The 23,800-nt window shown below is 39.3% G+C and overlaps 1 protein-coding gene across 3 annotated transcripts; it reads left to right on the forward strand.

Moving 5' to 3' along the window:
* Positions 1–3,467: 3,467 nt before the first annotated feature.
* On the forward strand, positions 3,468–22,295 carry ndufv3 (NADH:ubiquinone oxidoreductase subunit V3). 3 transcript variants are annotated; one of them, XM_088352896.1, is made up of 4 exons: positions 3,468–3,687; positions 16,819–16,912; positions 19,888–21,114; positions 21,901–22,295. In XM_088352896.1, exons 1-4 carry the CDS (start codon positions 3,643–3,645, stop codon positions 22,065–22,067), a joined length of 1,533 nt encoding a protein of 510 aa, XP_088209022.1. In that variant the 5' UTR covers positions 3,468–3,642; the 3' UTR covers positions 22,068–22,295. The 3 variants fall into 3 exon arrangements, with proteins under 3 accessions (XP_088209022.1, XP_088209021.1, XP_088209023.1); XM_088352895.1 differs by having other exon boundaries at positions 3,469–3,687; positions 19,888–21,120; XM_088352897.1 differs by lacking the exon at positions 19,888–21,114 and having other exon boundaries at positions 3,529–3,687.
* The last annotated feature ends 1,505 nt before the right edge of the window (positions 22,296–23,800 follow it).

Consider the following 23,800-nt stretch of genomic DNA (forward strand, 5'->3'; position numbering starts at 1 on the left):
TGGGAAGCACATTGTAAAGCGCTTTGGGAGGTCTTCAGTGACTTGAAAAGCATTTAGAAATGCAGACCCTTTACATTTACTTCAAAGCAATCCAAGTTCACTGTACACTGAACAATTAAAGAACAATCAAACAAGAATACGCTACGTGTTTCTTGAATGCAGAAATCTCCGTTTGTTTAGGCAAACAAAGGAGACATTGCATATTGTAGCTAGTGTTTGGCATCCTTTTTTAAGGGGAACATGCTTTTGATGTGAGGCCAGGGGGTGCTCCACCTCTTCTGGGTTTGCATAGTTGGAATTGGTAAACATTTTCCATCTGTTTCATCCGTGAACAAGGAATCTGTCATAGTAGTGTTTTTGATCTAGAAAAAGGCGTATGATATGATGTGGAAAGAAGGTCTGCTTATTTAACTTGTTAAGATTTAAATTGAGGGGGGGGGGGGGTGGGGTGGATTAAGGATTTCCTATTTGGAAGGAAGGTTCAAGTAAGGTTCAAGTAGTATGATGTAGGAAATGGTGCACCCTAGGGGGAGTTTGATCAGTCTGTTGCTATCCATTGTGAGAATCAACTATGTCTTTTCAGGTGTTCCTAATGACATAAGGAGGTCTCTGTTCGCTAATGATGGAGCGCTGTGGAAAAGAGGCAGGAATGTTCAATCTAGTTGGGAAACTTCAGGGTCGATCAAGTGATTGATTGTGGATACGACTTGGGATACAGGTTTTCATTTGAAAAGACAAAGACTGTGTTCTTTACCAGGAGGAAGATTGGGGAGGGTGTTGGGTTAAAAATGTATGGGAATGGATTAATGAGGCTGCCACGGATCAAATTTCTTGGTTTGGTGTTTGATAAGCGTCTAACATGGTCAGCCCATGTCACCATGTCTGGCTTGCCAGTCAATAGGTTAGTCCATATGGCCTCTCCTACATTCCTGTGTCCATAGCAAGGCCTTCCCGTGGCAACCCTGTTTACACTGAGTATGCTTTGGGTGCGAACGAGTTCTTGGCGGTATAACCGGGCTGGGCGGCCTGAGCCTGCAATCTGAGTCATAAATCTGTCTAGAAGAGGACAAACTGATTCCAAGGTGGAGCGCAACAGCTTTGACAGGCCATCCATTTAGGACTAGGACAAGTCTGACATAACACCGACCCTGGCTCCACTGTCTCTTCTGCAGAGGGAAAGGCACGGGAGTAAACCCAGACAGAAAATCCGGCCCCGAAGGAGCTAATAATATACATACACACACATTTTATATATATATATATATATATATATATATATATATATTTATATATATATATACACTGTGATTGGCTGGCAACCAGTTCAGGGTGTCCCCTGCCCACTGCCCGATGATGGCTGGGTTGGGCTCCAGCACCCCCGCGACCCTACTGAGGATAAGCGGTGAGGCTAATGAGATGAGATAAGATGATATATATATATATATATATATATATATATATATATATATATATATATACCGTATTTTCCGCACTATAGGGCGCACCGGGTTATAGGGCGCACCCCCAAAAAATAGTTTTTGGTCCTATATCTTCGATATATAAGGCGCACCGGATTATAAGGCGCTACAATGGGAACTTCGACAAAACAGTCAGATACTTAAGTCAAACTTATTACCCCCTTAACATTCCGAAAGCTTGCAAAGAAACAAATACGTGTCGTAGACACGTGCGGATGCAGTGTCCGTACAATGTCACTCAAATGCATCGTTCCAAATATCATTCGGAAGGTTAAAGTCGTGGGATTCAAGAAATGCCAACCATTCCTTAATTTCTATTTTCTTTTTCGCTCGCAACTTTACTGTGCATATGACAATAAACACTTAGAATTGAGTTTAATTTAAAAAAAGACCCATTACAGAAACATCGATATCACTCTGAAACAAGATACTGGGAAAATATATAGCCGGAGTAGCTCACCGAAGTTGTTGTGTTCAATAATAATGTGCAACCATGGTCCTCTTATATCCGTGAGTGTAGTAAATCCAGGAGAGTAAAATATTTACAAATACAGTACAGAATAGTAAAATACTGTTTTGTCTATGCCGTCAACCAAAAATGCTATTCACATTCATCTTTTTCGGCCGATTGCAGGCTTTGTTTTGCCCCTTTAGCCTATGCGAGCCTGTAAATGATAAAAAGGATCCGCCCCCTTTACCTCCGAATAACTTTAGCCAATAGTGATCGATTCAAATGATGATTGACACATTGGTTAGCCAATGAAACGCCGGTATATAAATCCCAGCATACACCGTGGACTACTTCGCGTTCAGGGGGAAAATCTAGTCGGCGGCTGTTGTCATTAGTTGCAAGACTTTGCGACTTAATATTGATCCATATATGAGGCGCACTGTATTATAAGGCGCATGGTCAGCTTTTGAAAAAAATTAAGACTTTTAGGTGTGCATTATAGTGCGGAAAATACGGTATTTGAACAATCATTAACCAGTCGAAAAAGATCACTAACCCCATTTGCACAAAGTTTGATGCAACAGGATTCAAACCCAGATCGCAGCAGTGACTGCACAAATTCTTAACCAGACCATCTATATATATATATACATATATATATATATATATATATATATATATATATATATATATATATATTCAGATTAAGATTCAGATATACTTTATTGTCATTCTAGTACACGTGTATACAGAACGAAATGTCGATACATCTGACCTGCACAGTTTCCTTGAATGTACAGATATAAATAAAATGTTGTATTGAGTTAGAGTATTGAAGTACTAATAATATACTAAATAATTATGGCTATGTATAGTATTTTACAGTAGTGCAAAGAGTGCAAGAGGAAATGATCTGCATTTATATAGCGCTTTTCAAGTCAATGACTTCCCAAAGCGCTTTACATTGTGCTTCACATTTCCCAATAGCGGCCGTGATCTGTGCAGCCATGTAAGGCGCTAACCTGCTTATTGGGGGTATTGGGGTTTCAGTGTCTTACCCAAGGACACTTCGGCATGTAACACGGACAAGCCGGGATTCGAACTGGGATCCCTTAATCCTAAAACGAACGCTCTACCTCCTGAGCTACTGCCGCCCCAGAGGAGCAGCTAACCACATGTGCAAAATGGGCAGTCAGGTAAACAAGTCAGGTAAACAGTAACACTGTCGTACGATAGTGCAGAGGAGAACAGATGTGCAAGGAGTGGCTAGCTATAAAGAACTGCCAGTAGTGCAAAAAAGTCAAACAAAACCAACAGATGTACAGATTATCAGCAGTTTAGACTTTATCAAGGGCCATTATCAACTTTGACCTCTCCATAGTAGCCAGGGGATGCAAATCTCGGCACAACACCGGTGGAAGCAGGAATAATGGAATTTTCAATGAAACAACCCCTCAACGGGGGAGTCTTTTACGTTTGACCTTTTACATTTGACATACACCTGCGTAGTGCGGCACTTTTTAACAGGATTTTAAGTAGGGAAATTGTGACAAGGATGTGGTCACAGGGGGAAATAATGCACCATAGAGATTATTGTACACCGCCGTTATATCCCCAAGAAGAAGAAAAGGCAGACGAAGAAGAAGTAAAAGGGAGAGGCAAGGTATACATTAGCGGCATTGTGGGGTTAAAGACGTGAAGGACGAGGAAAAAATGACGGTCTCCATGCTTATTTTCAGGCAACTTCGTACAGTAAAGGTAATGCACTACGCGTTTCTTACAATGATTGTGTCATAAATCGCTGTAGATCTACAATTTTCAATTGACAGTACAAGATTAGTCAATCATGGACAATCAAACAAGGTGCTTATATGGCTGCTGCCGTTGTTTTTAAAAATATTTTGTTTCATATTGGGAAGCTTGCTCAATGAATTTGGATCATTTATCGATCATATTCGTATTACCGTCGTCCCTAAAATTCCGTTCTTCAACATTGATTATTACCTTCAGATTTGAATAATGAGTTGGTTTTAAAAGGTCTCATTTCATATTTACAATCGAACTCCTTGTATTCTAACTTCTTCGCCTCACAAAAACACCGCTGACATCTCCACAAATATCGTCCAAGTGCACGTCATGAAATATTTCGATCAGTATTAAAAAGTAAAGCGGGATTTTTAAATAAATCGTTGGGTTTTTTAAGTTGATCCAAACAAATTCATACGAAGGTATTGGAGTGACGATGTGGGAGGCTATACATACATTAAATACATCGTAAATACCTCGACGTTGTCAGCTATCTTGTGAACCCTGAGTGCTTACACCCTGGACCGAATTAAAAGGACTGTGCGTATCAAACGCAATTAACTTGAGGGCTGCCAGAGCTAGGGTCTGGGTGAGTTTGGGCTGAATTGCTCTGATTGAAAGACATCGACTGTTCTCAAATTTCATCTCATCTCATTAGCTGCTCCGCTTATCCTCAGTAGGGTCACGGGGGTGCTGGAGCCCATCCCAGCAATCATCGGTCAGGGGACACCCTGAACTGGTTGCCAGCCAATCGCAGGGCACACAGGGACAGACAACTCGCTCGCTCATTCACACCTGGGGACAATTTGGACCAGCCAATCCACCTGAAATGCATGTCTTTGAAATGTGGGGGGAAACCCACGCAAGCACGGGGAGAACATACAAACTCCGCACAGGAAGTCTGGTAGCTGGATTTGAACCCACACAGGAGGTTCCCAAGACCTTAGAACTGTGCCGCACACGCTAACCACTGCTCCGCCGTGCTGCCCCCTGTTCTCAAATATATTTGAAAAATGTAATACAAAGTAGGACAAAAAATTACAAGATTTGATGTTAAAATAAATCAATCAGTAATAAATAAATCCATAATTTGCATGGGCTGCAACTACATCTAAGAGACTGTGTGTATTATCTGACCACTAGGTGTTGCTTTATTGTGCCATGGAACTGAAAACGAGTGCTAAAGAGAAAAAGGGCAAATTAGAGAGAATTAATGTGACCAAACCACAACATTTTCGCTCACCCTTTTGCAAATAGAAAAAGGGGAAATGTAGAAAAGGAAACTAAAACAAAAAAGGGGAGGTGAAAAAAGCAAAGTAGAAGGGGGGGGAAAGAAAGAAGATATTTTATATTGAGATATGATAATGCATTTGAACTATATTTAGCAAATCTTTTTCTTTTTACATGTTGTTATGCAAGCAATCAAGCTAATATTTTATCTTTTTCTGTTGGTCATCATAAATTTTGGCCTTTCTAGCTAGCCATCTAGTTTTGGTCTGGCTCCCTTAGTTAGCTCCCTTAATTTTTTTTTACCTGAGTATGAACTTTACATTACAATATTATTATCTTTGATTATATTTGGCATTTTGATTCTATGTAAACCAAATTACATATCTACATTTCCCATATTTAGCTTAAAATATTCCCGTTCCCACAAAAATATTTTATATAGCTGATGTTATATTTTACTAGTTTTTGTTGTTGTTATTATGCTCGCAGCCTTTTGAGACTTTTTGTGATAAAGGGCTATACATATATATATAATAAATATGACTTGACTTTTGTTTTGGGGTACCTCTTGCAAAAAGAGGGCTGCCAATGACGTCAGCTCCATCAAAGTTAGGGTGATGTTATGTAAAATAGATGTAAATTTCTCTACCCATGAGTTTTAAAACATTGACTTATTACATAATTCAGGTATTTTTGCCATTTTTTGCACAAATCATTATTTGTTATTTTTTTAAATTAGTTTTATTTTTCCCACCAGGAGGCGCTTATGATGTGTGTACACTGTCCATTTTAGACTTTTATATTAAGGCTGGGGCCTCGACTATCACCCCGTTCGCTGCAGTTGGCCCTTCGGCCGCGAGTTTCTGACACCTGATATAGGGCCACCAGTTTTTTTACGGTCATTCTGAGCATTAACACCAAGGCATACCAGTCGCCTTGCAGGATAATGCAAACTTCCCAAACAAACCAATCCTCACAAAACGTGTGTTGGTGTTTGTGGTCTCTGTGCCAGCTTGGTATGTCGTCATGGTAGGGATTCCATGTATCCTTAAACTCAAATAAAAAAATCATTCATCCAGTGCCAGAAGTTTTTCCATGATTCCTTGTGTATTGAATAGGCGTCCAGGATAGTCTTTTTAAAATGTTGTGGGGGGCAGCAGTTTATCATTCTCCAAGCTGATTGATGATAAACATAGAAGGTTTGTTTCATCCTTAGGGAGCCCCACCCGTGGTAAATACCACTTTCTTGCTATGTGACAGGCCCCGCATGACCTACAACTGTGCCCACTTGTGCAAAATACCTCCGATATAAGCAACACTCGTGATGACTGCTGTTGTGAACATATGTCAGTTCTAAACATTATTCAAAGGTTCCGATACTTAATGTCACACTTACTTTGGGTAATAAGATTATATTCTTATTAAGTTGCATTGTCTTACACAACCGTAAACGATACATACAAATAAATAAACAAATGCTAATGTTCAGAGTGTGAACTACATCGTTCGGGATGTCATTTTTGGCCTGTTATGTCTGTAGAGGTCATCTAGCGATTTATGGTTCCAAAATTTATGGAAGCGATAATTTGCTAAAGCTCCATGCACATTTGACGCCATTTTTGATGAAAATTTTCTCATTGGCTGCATTACATTACGCTTTCCCCAGCAGGTGCTGTTTTGAGCTGTGGGTTTTCAGCCTGACTCCAAGTTGTCCAGGTCATGCGTCTTCAGATAATATAACCATTCAAGATGGCAACTAACACAGAGTAATATTAGGAGGCAAGCACATATTGTTGTGCGTTTTACTACTGCACCAAAAATATATCCCCTGATGAACTATACAGTTGAGAATAGGGTCGGATTACACTAGTTTTTTTCTGTTTTTTTTCATTGGTGTTCAGATTTCCTTTATAATCGTTCCTTGAGGATTAAAGGTAACACCAGCGGCTGGACAATGACTCCGATGATACAGAAAACTTTAGCGTTTAACTATACCTGCTGTTCAATGCAGCTCTATGTTTTCAGACGTCACAGCAGTGTTCTTTATTTGAAGCGGATGTGTGGTGGAAAAGAGCACCTCGCCCTTTGCCCCATATTCCCCACACAACATAAATTTGGCAACAGAGCAAAATGATCAAAAACGTATGCTACAGAGGATGCCTTTGTCACTGGGCTGGGTTTCTCCAAATGGTGACCCTGCATAACTTCCGCCAAAAGAAAACACTATTTTTTTGTTTTTGTTTTTGTTTTTTTGTTTTTTTTACTACCAGTGTCAGCTGATTGAATAGTTCGGTTTCACGTGATTAATTATTCGCCTTTTTCTATCAGGTCGATAACTATGTCATCATATTTGGCCTTAATCGGTCTGATATCTATCAGCCCCAAAATAATGTATTTATAATAAATGTATTTATTTGTGTGTAACACACACTTGGGTAAAATGTGCACTCAAGTCAAGTCATGTTTATTTGTATAGCCCTTAATCACAAAGAGTCGCAAAGGGCTGCACAGACCACAGATAATTGCAAACCCCAGACTATTATTACACCATCCCCTGATCTAAAACCTACAAGAGGACAAGGAAAAACTCAAAAACCTCAACATGAGGAAACTAAAGAAACCTTGAGTAGGGACTGCACATGAGGTAATTCCCCTTCCAGGATGACCAGGCTGCAATGCATGTTGCAATAATAAATACACAGATATTGTCAACATAAAATATAGGTGATTCATATGCTATAGAATAGAAGTGTGTTTTAAGCTTAAATTTTAACATTTCCACTGAGGTTCGAGATCGAATCTCAGGGGAAAGAGCACTCTACAGCACCGGGGCCCAAATGGAGAATGCTCTCAAACCTGCGGATCTCTTCTTAGCTCTTGGGATCACTAGTAGACCAACATTTTCAGACCAAAGGCTCCGGACCGGAACATAGGGGGAAATTAAATCTGAAAGATATGAGGGAGCAAGTCCATGCATAATTTTGTATACTACCAACAGAACCTTAAAATTACTTCTTAAGCTAACAGGGTGCCGATGCAGGTTATGAAAAATCGGTATAAAATTTGTTTTCACTTTTTCATAACTCAATCTAAGCATTTTTTGGTCACAAACGTGTTGAAAACGAGCGCAATGGGATCCACACCCGATCTTGCTTGTGAGAGTGCTGATTCCTAACCACTTGACTACAGGGATTATACAGCAGATGACACAGTAAAGGGCATAAGAAGTCAACACACCATGGCAGTCGAAAACACAGAAAGCATTCAATGGAGCTAAAAGTAATTTCATTTAAAAAAAAAATTTTTTTTACAATTAATATTTGGAGGAACAACTCTGTTAACCCTCAGGGAGCACAATAACTTTCTAATTTCTGGATACACTACACTAGGCCTGCACGATTAACCAAAATCGAATCGACATCGCGATGTGATGTAGTGCGGTAGTGAAACAGCAAAGCACTGCGTTTTTTCGCTTCAAAGTGTTGGAGTTTTTGCCAACCACAATTTTTACCGTTCAAATTTTAAAAGTGCCGGCCAATAAAAGTTTTAGGAACTGCACTAGCCAATAAAGGCGATTCAAAGTTTGCAAGCACCACACTATGCCACACCCTCCGTGTGAGCTCATTTAGCGTCATGGTGGAATCCGTAAACCTTAGTCCTAGAGTCAACAAACGAGAAGGAAACTAAGCTTGCACCGAAGAAGGGGCATACATCACTTGTTTGGACCTATTTTGGTTTTGACGAAGCAGACGTAGAACAGAAGAAAAACGCTCGTTGCAGAATTGGCTTTTGCGTAGTCTCTAGGTCCAAAGGAAACATAACAAATTACAATACACGGCATGTCAAAAAGGATCATAAGTATGAGACGAAGAAGGTGCATCCACAAGTGGACTAGGAGGTAAACAAACATCCATCAAAGCACTTGCGGCCCTTATGTCGTACGAAAAAAGTTCGCAAAGGCACAAAGAAATAATCAATGCTGTGACTCTAATAGAGTCACAATGCTGTGATTCTAATAGTGTCCAACCCCTAAACTGCAATATCGATTAGAGGTAAAAACAAAAAAATGTACTCAAGTTAATAAGTGAAATGTTATAATAAGAGTAATAAATAGTAGTTGCAGTACTGTTAATAAGTTAACACGATTGGTGGATTTGAATTAATACTAGAATGTTTTTTTGAACTGCTGAGCATGCTGGAGTAACACATAGTAAATTTTATATTACACTAATTGCAGACACGTCATGTTTACAGCCTTAAAAGTGTGTGGATTTATTTTAGTGTGGAATGTTTACCCTTTTATAGAGTGCACCATTTCTTTTTGTTGTTTACTTTGTTCAGTGTGGGTTAAGTGTGTACATGTTCTTTTATACTGTGCAAATATTCCTGATTTTTTAAAAGAGTTCATTATTTCCTTTTTTCAAATTGTATTTATGTTGGAGGTTGACTTTCTTTGGTTATGAAGACAGATGGCAGGTTCGGTTCCTGTCTCCTCCGTGTTATATGTTGAAGTGTCCTTGGGCAAGACACTAAATCCCTAATGCCCCCAATAAGCAGGTCAGCGCCTTGCATGGCTGCACGGCCGCTATTGGTGAGTGAGTGTGTGTGTGTGTGTGTGTGTGAAGCACATTGTGAAGCGCTTTGGGAGGTCTTCATTTACTTGAAAAGCGCTATATAAATGCAGACGATTTACCATGTCAAGATAAATAATTGGCATGTTATTTTGTGATTTTTTTTATTTTTTTATTTTATTTTATTGTTATTTTTTTTTTTAATTGTCAAGACCACTATTTTTGGATGAGCTTGAAGTGCTTTCTAGAGCATTTCATCGGTGGGTGAGTACTTCTATCGAGGAAAAACTTCTATTGAGGAAATGAAAAGTAAAAAATGGTCAAAACAAAGCAACCCTAACAAAGCTCGCCAGAAGATGGTGCTGTTCTCTCTAGGTTTAGCATTTCAATATGGTTGAGTATTAACAAATATATAACAAAACTCGCACAGAAAATGTACATAAGAAAACAAATCGAAAATCGCAATACTGGTCCGAAAAATTGCAGTCATGTATTTTTTAATTTTTTTTTTTCAAAATCGTGCAGCCTTACGCTACATCATTAGCATCCACGAGTACTCCCACATACAATGGGCGCGTGACGTTACGTGTCCTCTTCTGCGTATGCGGGACACTTGTATGCGTCTCCTGTGTGAATGTTCCAATTTACAGGATATAGCATACAAGTCGCATGTAGTTTAAAATGTGAACAAACATGGTGCCCTCAGTTATGTCCGCCGCTTTACATGACACACAGGGCTTATTGCACGAATGGTTTCATCGCACAATTTGAAAAAAATTCGAGACTTCTATGTGTGCCTTATGGTCATAAACTTACAGTACAGACGCTGCCCTACTTACGAACGAGAAGGGTTCTGGATGATCGTTCGTAAATTGAATTTGCTCGTAAGTTGCTTCAGTGCTATATTTTGTATGCTTAAGGTTTATATAAGTATGTTTAAGGCTTGTTTAATTAACATGTATTGTTTTGTACTAAAAATTAAAACATTCATAAAATAATATGCTATATAAAGATAAATATGCCACACCCTCCGTGTGAGCTCATTAACTTACTTCTAGAAGATGAACTTCAAGAGTTAGGCGACTTCCTCCTCCGTGGTAAAAAGTGGCAGAAAAAAAGCAACCATTTTCTCAACAGGGTACAAGCTTTCTTTTTCCACTTTCATTTCAAAATAAACCGCTTGCCTCTTCTTTACACCAACCATATTGAATGGATGCACGATATATTAAACAATAAAAATGTCAAAGTTCTTCGTACCTTGGAGATACAGTATAGAATGATTACTCATAAACTAGGAAGAGGAAGTGCAAGTATATTTTTTCTTCGGGGTGGATGTTGGGTGACCTCTCACAGCACCACCACACGCCGGTAGCGGCTACAGGAATGCCCTTTACTTGGAAAAAAGTGCACAAGTTAGTGTCCCAGTACATCAAGAACTCCCTGTCACTCACACTGGAGCCCCACCAGATTGCCTACAGGGCAAACTGCTCCACTAACGACGCCATAAACACAGCACTTCACACCGTGCTGAAACACCTGGACCACCGGGGGAGCTACGTCAGAATGCGCTTTCTGGAATTCAGCTCAGCCTTCAACACCATTATCCCGGAGATCCTGGTGGAGAAACTCTCACACATAGGACTCTCCCTCCATCTGCCACTGGATAATGGACTTCCTCTCAAACCGCCAACAGTCTGTGAAACTCGGTAACCACGTCTCTCCCACCCTAACACTGAGCACTGGCTCCCTCCAAGGTTGTGCACTGAGCCCCCTGCTTTTCACCCTCTACACCTCCGACCCACCTCACAAACTCAATCATTAAGTTCGCCGACGATACCACCTTGATCGGCCTCATCTCTGGCGGCGTACAGGGATGAGGTGGAGTCACTGTCAATGTGGTGTTTGAAAAACCACCTCATACTGAACACCACGAAAAAAAAAAGAACTGATACTGGACTTCAGAAGGAATGGCAGGAATCCAGCACCACTCATCATAAAAGAAATCTGTGTAGAGAGAGTCCTCTTTCAAATTCCTGGGTGTGCACATCTCCGACGACCTCTCCTGGTCTGCAAACACCAGAGCGGTGGTAGGGAAGGCCCAGCAGCGACTACATTTCCTGAGAGGGCTCAGGAAAAATCATCTAAAACAGCAGCTGTAGGTGTCCTACTACAAAACCACTGTGGAGAGCATTCTTACATACTGCATTACGGTGTGGCATGCTGGGTGCACAGCAGCAGACACGAAAACGCTCCAGAGGGTCATCAAATCAGCCCAGTAAATCGTCGTTTGCTCTCTGCCCCTTTTTTTATCATTTACAGGCTCATAGGCTAAAGGGGCAAAACAAAGCCTGCAATTGGCCGAAAAAGATGTGTCAATCATCATTTGAATCGATCACTATTGGCTAAGTTATTCTGAGGGTAAAGGGGGCGGATCCTTTTTTTATCATTTACAGGCTCATAGGCTAAAGGGGCAAAACAAAGCCTGCAATTGGCCGAAAAAGATGTGTCAATCATCATTTGAATCGATCACTATTGGCTAAGTTATTCGGAGGTAAAGGGGGCGGATCCTTTTTATCATTTACAGGCTCGCATAGGCTAAAGGGGCAAAACAAACTTGCAATTGGCCGAAAAAGATGAATGTGAATTGCATGTTGGGTTGACGGCATGTTGAAAACAGTATTTTACTATTCTGTACTGTATTTGTAAATATTTTACTCTCCTGGATTTACTACACTCACGGATATAAGAGGACCACGGTTGCACATTATTATTGAACACAACAACTTCGGTGAGCTACTCCGGCTATATATTTTCCCAGTTTCTTGTTTCAGAGTGATATCGGTGTTTCTGTGATGGGTCTTTTTTTCAATTAAACTCAATTCCAAGTGTTTTTTTTTTTTTTAACTTTTTATTTCTCACACCAATTTTGACAGAGGTTTGATTCCACCATCTTACATAAACACAAAATATATACACTTGACACACTCATAGATAACAGAAGGAACAACAAAGAAGAAAAAATACTATTAATAGAAAAGAAGAATAAATGTTCATACAATACATTCATACAAAAAGAAATATATATATATATATATAAAAAATAATAAATAAAAATATACACCCAATAAATAAATAAATAAATAAATGGGGGGAGGTGTTTAGACATCAAGTAAAATTTGTGTGATAGGCTTCCATCTTTTCTCGAATTGGTCAAGTTTCAGTTGAAGTCTTGCAGTGATTTTTTCCATAATGTACATTTGCTTTAATTTGTCTCCATTGTTTTATGTCAGGAGGTTGTGGTTTCAGCCAGGACACTGTGATCATTTTCTTTGCTACCAGAAGCATTACCCTTAGTATATATTTCTGTTGCAATTCCAAGTGTTTATTGCCATATGCACAGTAAAGTTGCGAGCGAAAAAGAAAATAGAAACTAAGGAATGGTTGGCATTTCTTGAATCCCAAGACTTTAACCTTCCGAATGATATTTGGAACGATGCATTTGAGTGACATCGTACGGACACGGCATCCACACGTGTCTACGACACATATTTGCTTCTTTGCAAGCTTTCGGAATGTTAAGGGGGTAATAAGTTTGAACTATCTGACTGTTTTGTCGACGTTCCCATTGTAGCGCCTTATAATCCGGTGCACCTTATGTATGGAAGATATAGGACCAAAAACTATTTTTCGGAGGTGCGCCGTGTAACCCGGTGCGCCCTATAGTGCGGAAAATTCCCTACATTAATCTACTACTATAAAACCTTGTGTGTAACGCGCACCCAAACTTAGTTAATTTTCAGCTACAAAAAAGTGTGCGTTACACATGAATAAATATGGTATTGTACATTCCTAATCAAAATCGACCACCAACAATTTAAAACTGAAAACAGAAAGAACCCAACTCATATCGAGTTGTGCTGTTGTTGTGATCTGGTGGGCCCTGAAGGCTCTCTCCAGGTGCTTGCTGAGTGTAAAAGCACAACTGGAATATGAAATGCTTAGCTTATATCTTTGTACACCAATATCGAAAAGTGATATAGAAGATTTTGGATCAAATCCGATCCTGGTTTTCATGATGATAATGGACCGATATGTGAGACCAATATCAGATCAGAAAAAAAGAACAAACGTGCTGTAATTTGAGGGATTGCTGCTTCCATTTACAGTTCACCCAAAACAATGATCTTCCATTGCTGAGTATTGTCCAATACATTCTTTTTTTGCAGTCATGGTGTATTTGCAACAAAATTCTACAAAAAAAAAAGACCAAAATTCAGAATACTTTTATTATACGTTGCCCCATTAACTAGTGATGACAAACAACCAAATGTATGCATTTAAGGTGACCCCTCTGATTTCAGTATTTTATTATATAGGCTTAAATGCAAGTATATACGGTAGAGAGAATATCCATCCATTATCTGCACCTTATCCTCAGTACGTTTGAGACCCATCCCAGCCATCTTCGGACAGTCGGCAGGGGACACCGTGAACTGTTTGCCAGCCAATCGCAGGGAACACAGAGACATACAACCACTCGTTCATTCACTTTTAGGGACAATTTGGACCGGCCAATTAACCTGACATTGCTGTTTTTGGAACGTGGGAGGAAACTGAAGTACCCTGAGGAAACCTTCGAGAATATAAGTAGGGAGAAATTATTTCAATCTGTGCTTGAGACCTGTGCCACTGTAACTGTATTGAGTTGTACTTTGTAAGTCCATACAAACATGCCAACTCTGCTTCAATGTCATAAATAGTGGCGAGATGCTGGTGGGCTAAGGGTTAATTAATCAGCCACTGTGCCAGGGCACACTAGTGTGCTGGAAGACATTTTCCTTTGCAAAAAAAGCACACCATTATTCAGTATCTTTGCTTTCTTACATTTATCGGTCAACTGTAACATTAATCTATGTCAGTAGATGGCAGGATATTACTATATTTTTTATTTATAACGGTACTCATGATCTGCTCATGAGGTTGTACAGTGTACTTAATAACTTGTTTTGACATTTTTTAAGACTGCACAACAAAATAAGTAAAATACACATTCTGGTAAAGTTGATGTTTTTAATAAACTCAAAGTTAGAACTTGTAAAATCATATTTGGTTCTACTTGCAGATATATGTTGCTTAATTTAAGTATTCAGTTTGCCATTGTTTTTAGAAAAAAAGATGAAAATATTAACTTGAAATACAGGTTAAAAATCTAGTTAAATCCATTACAGAAACCTTTTTAACTAAAATTTACATGTTTTACTCCTTCCGCCATGGTGACCACAAAAACTTTATACTGTCAATTTATTGATGGTGTGTTGATGCAACATCCATTGCACGCTAGTCATCCTGGAAAGAGGATTACCTCATGTGCGGCCCCTTTTTTCAAGGTTTCTTAATTTCCTCATGCTGATGTTTTGAGTTCTTTTTTCCCTCGGGTTTTAGATCAGGAGATGGTGTAATAATAGCCTTTAGTCTGCACCGCCATTTGAGACAAAGCAAATAAACTTGACTTTAAATACATGAAGCTAGTTACAGGAATACATTTTAAAAATAATTTTTACTTAGTTTGCCAGGAGTTTTTAAAGAAAAAAAAGTGTGCCTTGGCTCAAAAAATGTCAGGAAAACATTGAATAATTTAAGGGGGAACAGATAAGAGGGCTTTAAAATTTGTAAACTGTTTTTAATAAGTAACAGAATGACGCACTATATTGCAACAATGTTTGAGTTACAATTTTTTATTAATGACTCGTTATAGTAGTCGTTACCGGGAAAAGTAGCAGCTTTCCCAGTAACGCATTACTCCCATCACTGGTTGTTAGGCAAGATACTTCATGTACTCACATGGTGCGTGGAAGGTGAAAATGTCTGGTGGTAGTCATAGGCTGTTGTTGTTAAATGACAGCCTCATTTCCATCAGTCAGGGCAACTAGAACTATGTTAGCGTTTTATCATCACACCTATGTGAGAATGTGCGACTGAAGGAATCATTTATCCATTGTAAGCACTTTGAGTGTCAAAAAAAGCACAACACAAATTCATTATTAATAAGATAGATAGATAGATAGATACTTTGTTCATCCCCGAAGGGAAATTCACATTTCCAGCAGCATCCCTGAGCTGAGAACAAAAGCAAAACTTTCAAATTATATTTCATATCTTCTAGGGCTGCAACAACGAATCGATAACATTTGATTGTTAAAAGTGTTTGCAACTTATTAGATCATCGATTTGTTGTATCACGTGGTTTATGAGCCAATAAGTACGGTAAATCAATGCAAATAAGAGTGCACACATAGAGTTGTAGTACCACTTTGGTCCTGCAGAGGGTGGCAAACCCATTTTTACATTACAAAAGTTTATCTTAACGTTTTATAATCCTTATTTATTGAACATTACATTATTATCATTCCAAAATTTGGAATGAAAGTTGGACCTTTTGTAGTGTTTGACGTTACGTTGACGAAGTTAATTTCCAAGGGAACAGAAAGTAATGAGAAATACAGGGGGAAAAAACAGACAAGTAAATAAAAATAAAGAAGAAAAAAAATAATCAAGGCCTTTTTCCCATCTCAAGGGTCATATTCGATTTAATTTTCATATTGGGAATGTTTTATCTTATTCAAAGATTTAACCCCCCAAGTCAAATGTATTTATATTGCCCTTAATCACAAAAATGTCTCAAAGGACTGCACAGGATTACAATGACACAATTACCTGATATTAAACCAACATGCGGGCAAGGAACAACTCAAAACCTCAGCGTGAGGAAAAAGAGAAACCTTGAGAAGGGACCTCACAAGTGGTATCCCACTTTTAGGATTACTTACATCATGAGGGTGAATTACATTTAGCATTACTATACACAAACATAGTGAACACTAGGTAACAGGTTGAAAATTTGTCCGGAAAGTGCATGAGAGCAGCGACACCCCCAGCCTGTAAACTAGTCCAGAAAGTCTATGACGGCCACGACGCATTTTCTCATCTCTGCCAGCTGGTCCATGCAGGCGTTCACATGCTTCAGGTCAAACGCTGGTCCGCTGACTCATCTCAAATCGTCCTTCTCCTTAGTATCACCACCAGGCAGGCAGTCGGAAAAAGACAGGACAATACTGAATATGAGGTGGGCATCAATCATAAGCTTTGGAATAGAAGTGGGTCTTAAGCCTTGATTTAAAAACTTCCATGGAGGTTGCAGATCTTATTTTCGGAGGCAGGGCATTCCATAGCACCGGGGCCCAAGATTGGCTATTCTACGCTAACATCAATCAATCTTTTTCAGTGTTACCAGTTGAAGAGCTGGGGCATCCTGAAGAGGTCCGCGCTTCCGTTGTGTACCACTCAGACTGGAGAAGTTAAAAAGAGCGTGGAACAGAGTACGTGAGAAAATGAACTCTGCTCACTCTTTCTTTAAACTCATTTGTGAATATCTTTGCTAGAATATGTTTTTTTTATTGTGCTTATCAAAGTTTTATCCAAAACATGGTACATAATTTTTGAAGGTTTAGATAAGCTATTTAAATGGATGCAGCTAAGTACTGCAGTTGTTACTGGGATATTTGGCCACGTTGACTCTAGTAGTAGTTTGAGAGACGCACATGACTTGAAATACATAAACACTGCACTTCATACTGCGCTGAGCCATTTGTAGAAATGTAAGACCTATGTCACGATTCTCTTCCTGGACTTAAGCTCGACGCTCAAAACTATCATCCTGGAGATCCTAGTCGAGAAACTCTACTAGCCAGGGTCCGCCTCCTCCATCTACCACTGGATCATGGATTTTCTTTCTAACTGCTCACAGTCTGTGAAACCTGGCCTTGACGTCACTTCCAAACAAATAATGAGCGCTGTACAAAAGCCCAACCACCCAAGGATGCGTGCTAAGCCCTCTGCTGTTCACTCTCTTCACCTCAGACCGTTCATCGACCCACCATACAAATCACTACCTTAGTCGACCTCCTCTCCAATGGGGATGACTTTGCGTACAAGAGGGATGTTGAGACACTGACAGTGCGATGTTTGAAAAATAAACTCATACCGACTACCCAAAAATCCATGGAAGTCATACTTGACTTCAGGAGGACAGGATCAAACCGAACTCTGTTTATCTTCAAGGAAAACTCTATAGAGTAAGTACATTCCTTCAAAGTTCTGGGCGTGCACATCTCGGATGACCTCCCTTGGACTACAAACACCAGAGCTGTGGTAGGGAAGGTCCAGACGAAAGTCAACTTTCGAGTGTGCTCAGGAAAAACAACCTAAAACATAAGTTGCTGGTGTCCTTCCTCAGAGCCACAGTGGAGAGAATACGGGCATACAGCATCACCAAGTGGTATGTTAGAGCATAGCTTAAGAGGGAAAAAAACTTAGTCATCAACACAGCCCCGAAAAAAATCATCTTCCATTTTATAGTTGTGGAGCTGATTTTATAACATGTGGGGCTGTGTTGCCTACAGAGCACATGGTGTTCTTGAATTACGTGTCATACTTCTTGGTGAGAATAGTTTCCACCAAAATGAATCTTATTTTATAATGGATTAAATGTGAGATACAACCACTTAATGCCAATATTTAACTGTTGAAAGACCTTAAAATGAGTGGGATTGTAAGATGGCTACCTGTGGCTTTAATTTTCACAATACAAGGTGAGTATGTACATGTGGTTTGGCATACGTCTTAATTGAAATAAATGAATTCTCTTGTTTTCTTGTTGCTACTCAATCTCCCAGCCATTACAAGCTAAAATACCTAAACAAATATGTTTAAAAAGGTAGACAGTTCAGTGTATCAATTACTGTACAAGCTATTTGTTTTTTATCATAACTTCACTTAAAGTAAAATTAATTTGCCTGCGTTATTTGCATCGTCGAGCTCTCAGCAGTTTCACTTCTTTGAAATCCCTTTGTTATTAGAGAAGATTGTTTTAACACTTAAATGCCTTTTTGTTTCAAAGTGTATATTTAGACAATTACAGTGGAACTTTAATTTTCGAACGCCTCTCAGTTCGAACAAATCGGTGTCCGACCAAAAATTTTTGAGAAATTCTTGCTTCGCTGTTCGGTCAAAAAATCGGAGTTCGAACGCCGCTAGGGTGCGATGCTGAGCGGCGTACGGGTGTTTTAGACCCTTATTATGCCACCGAAGAAAGTCAGTGCAAGCAGCAAAGTTGCTACAGGTGAAAAAAGAAAAGTAGTGCGTACAACTATTGCATTTAAGAAAGAAAGAATAGCCAAATATGAAGGTGTGCGAGCGCCTTCTGCTGACCACTACAAAGGTAAGAAATCCTATTCATGAGATTTACGATAACGCGAACGTACGATTAGCCTGGGTTAGCTTTAAGTTTACGTTAAACATTGAGGGTGTTGGAATGGAGCCCCCTTTCCAATGAACCGCTCACCACTTGTTGTGGAGACCCGGGTGCTAAATGACTTGTAAACGACCTGATTTTTTTTATTTTTACACGTTCATATTAGGGGAATCTTTCGTACGGAAGATTACGATAACGCGAACGTACGATTAGCCTGGGTTAGCTTGATGTTTACGTTAAACATTCAAGGTAAACATTCAGGGTGTTGGAACGAACGACTTACATTATTTTTAATGGGAAAAATGATTTCGATGATCGAACAAATCTGTTTTCGAACAGGGTTCTGGAACGGATTATGGCTGAGAACCGAGGTTCCACTGTACTTAAATAACGGACTGGCATGGTTCTAGATAGAGAATTTGTCATTTTTTTGGGTACATTTTTTTTAGCTAGTCAATGAAGAAAAAAAAAACTTTAAATTGTCGGAATTATTTTTACTATTTTTGTTCATTTGTTTTGTTGTTCCGTTTTGTTTTTTTCGGCCAAGCGCCCGCATTTACGGTTTCGGCCCAAACGTTTAATTTTTGTGCATCCCTAGTAAAAAAGCTTTATGGGACTGCTGAAAGCCACATTTAACTGAGGGTATTTCACCCATGTGAACTAAATTTAGAGCCCATCAAAAAGTTAAAATTGTAATCATGAATTTGACAGAAAATATTTATTACCTCCATAAAATGTATATTTACTACTTAATATTTGTTTTATTAATTTCCATCCATCCATTTTCTGTGGCGCTTATCCTCACTATGGTCACAGGGGCGCTGGAGGCCATCCCAGTCATCTCTGGGCAGTGGGTAGGGGACACCCTGAACTGGTTGCCAGCCTGTCGCAGGGCACACGGAGACATGCAGCCATTCACTCACTCATTCACTCTAATAGACCATTTGGACTCGGCAATCAACCTAAATTTATTTATTTGTTTATTTATTCATTTATTTATATATTTTTTGTGTTTAACTTTTGTTTTATTTCGCTCAGCAGCAATCGATCCAGTTGACAGAGCAAACCTACTCTCCTGCAAGACCACAGTGTCCTTCCCTTTGAGGGTTTCATATCATGGAGCTTTTCCTATTCAGCCTCGGGGTAGTAAACCAATAGTGTCCATTCCCCCTGCTGGCAAAGTATTTGAAACATTTCCTGATATTGCAAATACTAACAAGACGCCTATTAAGCAAGAACCATTGTTTGTTCCAATCCCTTCTTTATCTTCCCCTGATGAACCTTTCCCTGGGGAGGTTGAAGCTCCACTTGCGGATAAAGCTTCACTTTCTCAAGTCCCAGAGCAGGTAACTGAGGGATCCCATTCTGAACATATTAATCAAGTAAGTTGTAAAACATCCTCATTGGTGGACTCTTCTAGTTCGGACTCTTCTGATTCTGAATCTGATTCTGACACTGAAGATGATACACTTGAAACGTCCTTATTGAAAAAGGTTCCAGTATTCTCAGGGAAAACACAAGTCAATATTCAACACCTTACTAAAGAGACCAATTATTCTAATGATTTTAATAAGGAGGTTTTTCATGGCCGTGAAGCTCATCTTGTCAACTATTCCTTGCTAGGAAGGGCTGCACATTCTAAAGCCTCTAAAGAAAACCAAGAGGTTCATGATTTTGGTGTCGTTGAAGATCTAAAATACTCTGTCCCACAATTCCAGGAATTGTCTGAAAATGTCAATGACACTGATTTTCAAGCCAAACCAGATCTTTCTTCAGAAGTATTAGAATGTCAGACTTCCCCCAGTGTTCCTGTTAATGATGAAAATAGTCTGACTATTGAGATTTCAACTTCAGGGCCAGACCTTACTAATGCCCGTTTGGAAATAACAGAGAATGTGTGTGAACAAGGTACTGCAAATAATGTACCCCTGCTTATCAAGGAAGATTCTGTTCTTCAAAGAACTGAGGAGGTCTCTTGCACCACTCCTTCATTGAAAGTGGATGTTGCAACTACTAAGGTTTCATATCCAGGACAGGACCCAACTCACGCCCTTCTAGAAATAAAGGAGCCTCTTTCTTCTGATGCGTCTCCAACTGCCGTGTCCTTGCTTGTGGAGGAAAAATCAGTTCTTCCTGACAATCTTGAGACTACTTGCTCAAGTACTTCATTGCAACAGGATAAGCCTGTCCCCTTAGGAGAAACGACTGATCTTGCAACCAATGAGCTACTGGAGCCTTCGAGAGGAGAACTTCAGAAAGAAACTCCAAGTGAGGGTAACACAACCGGCTCTAACCCAGTTCTTCAACTTTTCTTCTCTCAGATCCCCGAAACTACTACAGTACAGCTTATCTATTTTGATGTAACACAACCGGCTCTTACCCAATTCTTCAATTTTTCCTCTCCTCAGATCCCAGATATTACAATATATCTATTTTGATGTATTTAGTATATTGTATTGATTTTGAATTATATTTTTAAAAGAAATCTAAAATTGATCCAAACAATGTTGTCATAACAACACAAAGATACACATGATAAAGCAAATTATGTAATATTCATGGTCCTAAATCTTCCGGGTAGGTGCTAAACTTTTTGACTTTTTAGAAGAATGGGATTTAAAGGCAAAAAGTTGTGGTGGTGTTCACTGTGCAGGGATGTTAGAGAAAAAAACTAACTTAATCACAATATTTACATTTTCAGAGACAGTTCTATACGATACTTTTTTTTGCTAATGTTTTGGCTTGTAAAGGTTTTGTTATTTGGATTTAAATGTAATGTAGGGTATATCATTGTATCAAAATTGTAAAATAAATAAAGGTTACTATTGAACAGATTTCACATATCAAAGGTTTTTATGGACACGTGATAAGTGAAAAACAATGGATTACTGTATTTGAATGTATTTCTTAAATCTGTACTATTGTTCAGAGTACAGGTCTTATTCCTACCCTCATTCCTCTGTGCAGCACTGGTATTCAGAGGAACAAACAAAACATTACACACTGTACAATCTAAAAGATATTAATTTATTCTATGCGCTGTTCTCTTTACAGAAACAACCGCAGTACCTGCTGAGCCAGAAGCGCCCTTTGACAACAGCACATACCAAAATTACGAACATCACAACTACACGACTTACACTTTTGCAGACATGGATGTAGAGATGGCAAAGTATCGTCTCCCTCAGCCTACATCTGGAAGACACTCACCCCGACACTGAGATCTCTTCATTAGTTACACGGTTAAAAAAATGTTGTTAGTATCAAACAGCCACACCGTTACAATCTTAAAAAATGTAACAAATAAAAGCCCTTAAGTTTTTGCCAGATGGAAGTGCAAATGAAATGTCTGTTTTTGCTTATAAGAAACAATGCAGTTGTTTTCCCTACATGGAATAATTATTGTGACATGTTTCTGTAAAATGGAATGATTAGACGTCCAACTATCAGTATGAAGTGATTTATTTGTCCATACAGACATCAAATTGACATGCACACACTCACTTTCTCATTTCTATCCTATTTGAGAATTTTGGTTGTAATATTACATTACCTAACCCCTTACCCTAAACCACCACAATTTAAATGTAAACTCCAAAGCGAAGTCCATCCATCCATTGTCTTCCGCTTATCTGGGGTTGGGGTGCGGGGGCAGCAGCCTTAACAGGAAAGCCCAGACCTCCCTATCACCAGCCACTTCCTCCAGCTCATCCGACGGGATCCCGAGGCGTTCCCAGGCCAGCCTAGAGACATAGGCCCAATCCCATTTCTCTCACTCGGCCCCGAGAACCCTCCAGTGAGGTCCCTCGATAGAGGAGTGCCCTCATCGAGTGGAGTGCAAAGTGGAAAAGGTTTGGACAAGACTTGCAAGGTTCCACCCCTGTCCAGGAGATGGCGGTAATATTAATTGGCTGTAGACCTTAGTGACGTATGGGCCTACGTCACATGTAAACAACTCGAGTCTCAACCTGTAGTGTGTCAGTTGGAGATTTCGTGCAACGTTAAAAATGCCCGCTACAGCTGTGTTATTACCGATTGCCTGAAAGCTCATCATCTTTTCCGTGTCTCCAATCAACGGAGGAGAAATGTGCTATACTGAAGACAGCTTCGGCGCTATGTAGTGCTGATTCACCTTTACAAGGTACGTACACTCAGTAAAAAAATGACCCGTTTGGTCAAATACAGTAAGAGTTAACATACAATGCACGTTCACGTAATACCCTATGTTTGTGTAGACATAAATGGCAATCTACTTATTAGTATCTTAATGCCATTTTATGACACATAGTAGGGGTCTTGAATGTGTGACATGACGAAAAGTAAACAAACACAAGAACAGTCCACCGACCCTTAAGCTGACATAATATCGTCACCAAACTTCCCTGTACGACCCAAAAACCTTAGTTCATAAGGAATTTAATTCAAAAGAGTTGTCATTGGATATAAAAAAGGTGCTTGATTGCTGTTGTTTGGTCATGATTGTTTTCTGTTGTTGGTGTCAAGGGATTTGTTCAGACCAAAAAAGACAATCGACTTTGGCTTGGACAGATCTATTGACACTAACAAAGATATCATATAATGAAATTGTGAATATGCTTGATTGCAAATAGGATTTTCGAGAAGGGTTGTTCAAACCCTCACATTGTGTTTGCTGTTAATAACATCATATTGGAATATAATATTGTGAATGTGCTTGATTGCTGTTGTGATTGTCATGATTGTTTTTTTTGTTATTAGTGTCAATAAATTTGTTCAAACCAAAAAAATTTCAACATTTTTTCATGATGCTTACATCACAGTTAAAGCGGTCTTTTTCTTTTCTATGCCCACATTTATGTCTAAAATGTTTGTTTTCTATTGTGTTCCAGAGTGGCTGTCCCATAAGCATGGACAGGTTGGACAGGAATGTTCCCATCCTGTGCTTATGGTTGGATGTGGAGTCAGAACTCATTCA

This window comes from Urocampus carinirostris, chromosome 14 (genome assembly GCF_059441175.1).
Source record: "Urocampus carinirostris isolate Australia breed hairy pipefish chromosome 14, RoL_Ucar_1.0, whole genome shotgun sequence".
NCBI lineage: Eukaryota > Metazoa > Chordata > Actinopteri > Syngnathiformes > Syngnathidae > Urocampus > Urocampus carinirostris.

What these genes read in the sequence shown, in the direction of transcription:
- ndufv3 (XM_088352895.1), top strand. Translation starts at nt 3,643, where the DNA reads ATGACGGTCTCCATGCTTATTTTCAGGCAACTTCGTACAGTAAAG. An exon ending in GGCAACTTCGTACAGTAAAG is followed by an intron (nt 3,688 to 16,818) that starts GTAATGCACTAC and finishes AATCTTTTTCAG; the next exon opens with TGTTACCAGTTGAAGAGCTG. An exon ending in TAAAAAGAGCGTGGAACAGA is followed by an intron (nt 16,913 to 19,887) that starts GTACGTGAGAAA and finishes TTCGCTCAGCAG; the next exon opens with CAATCGATCCAGTTGACAGA.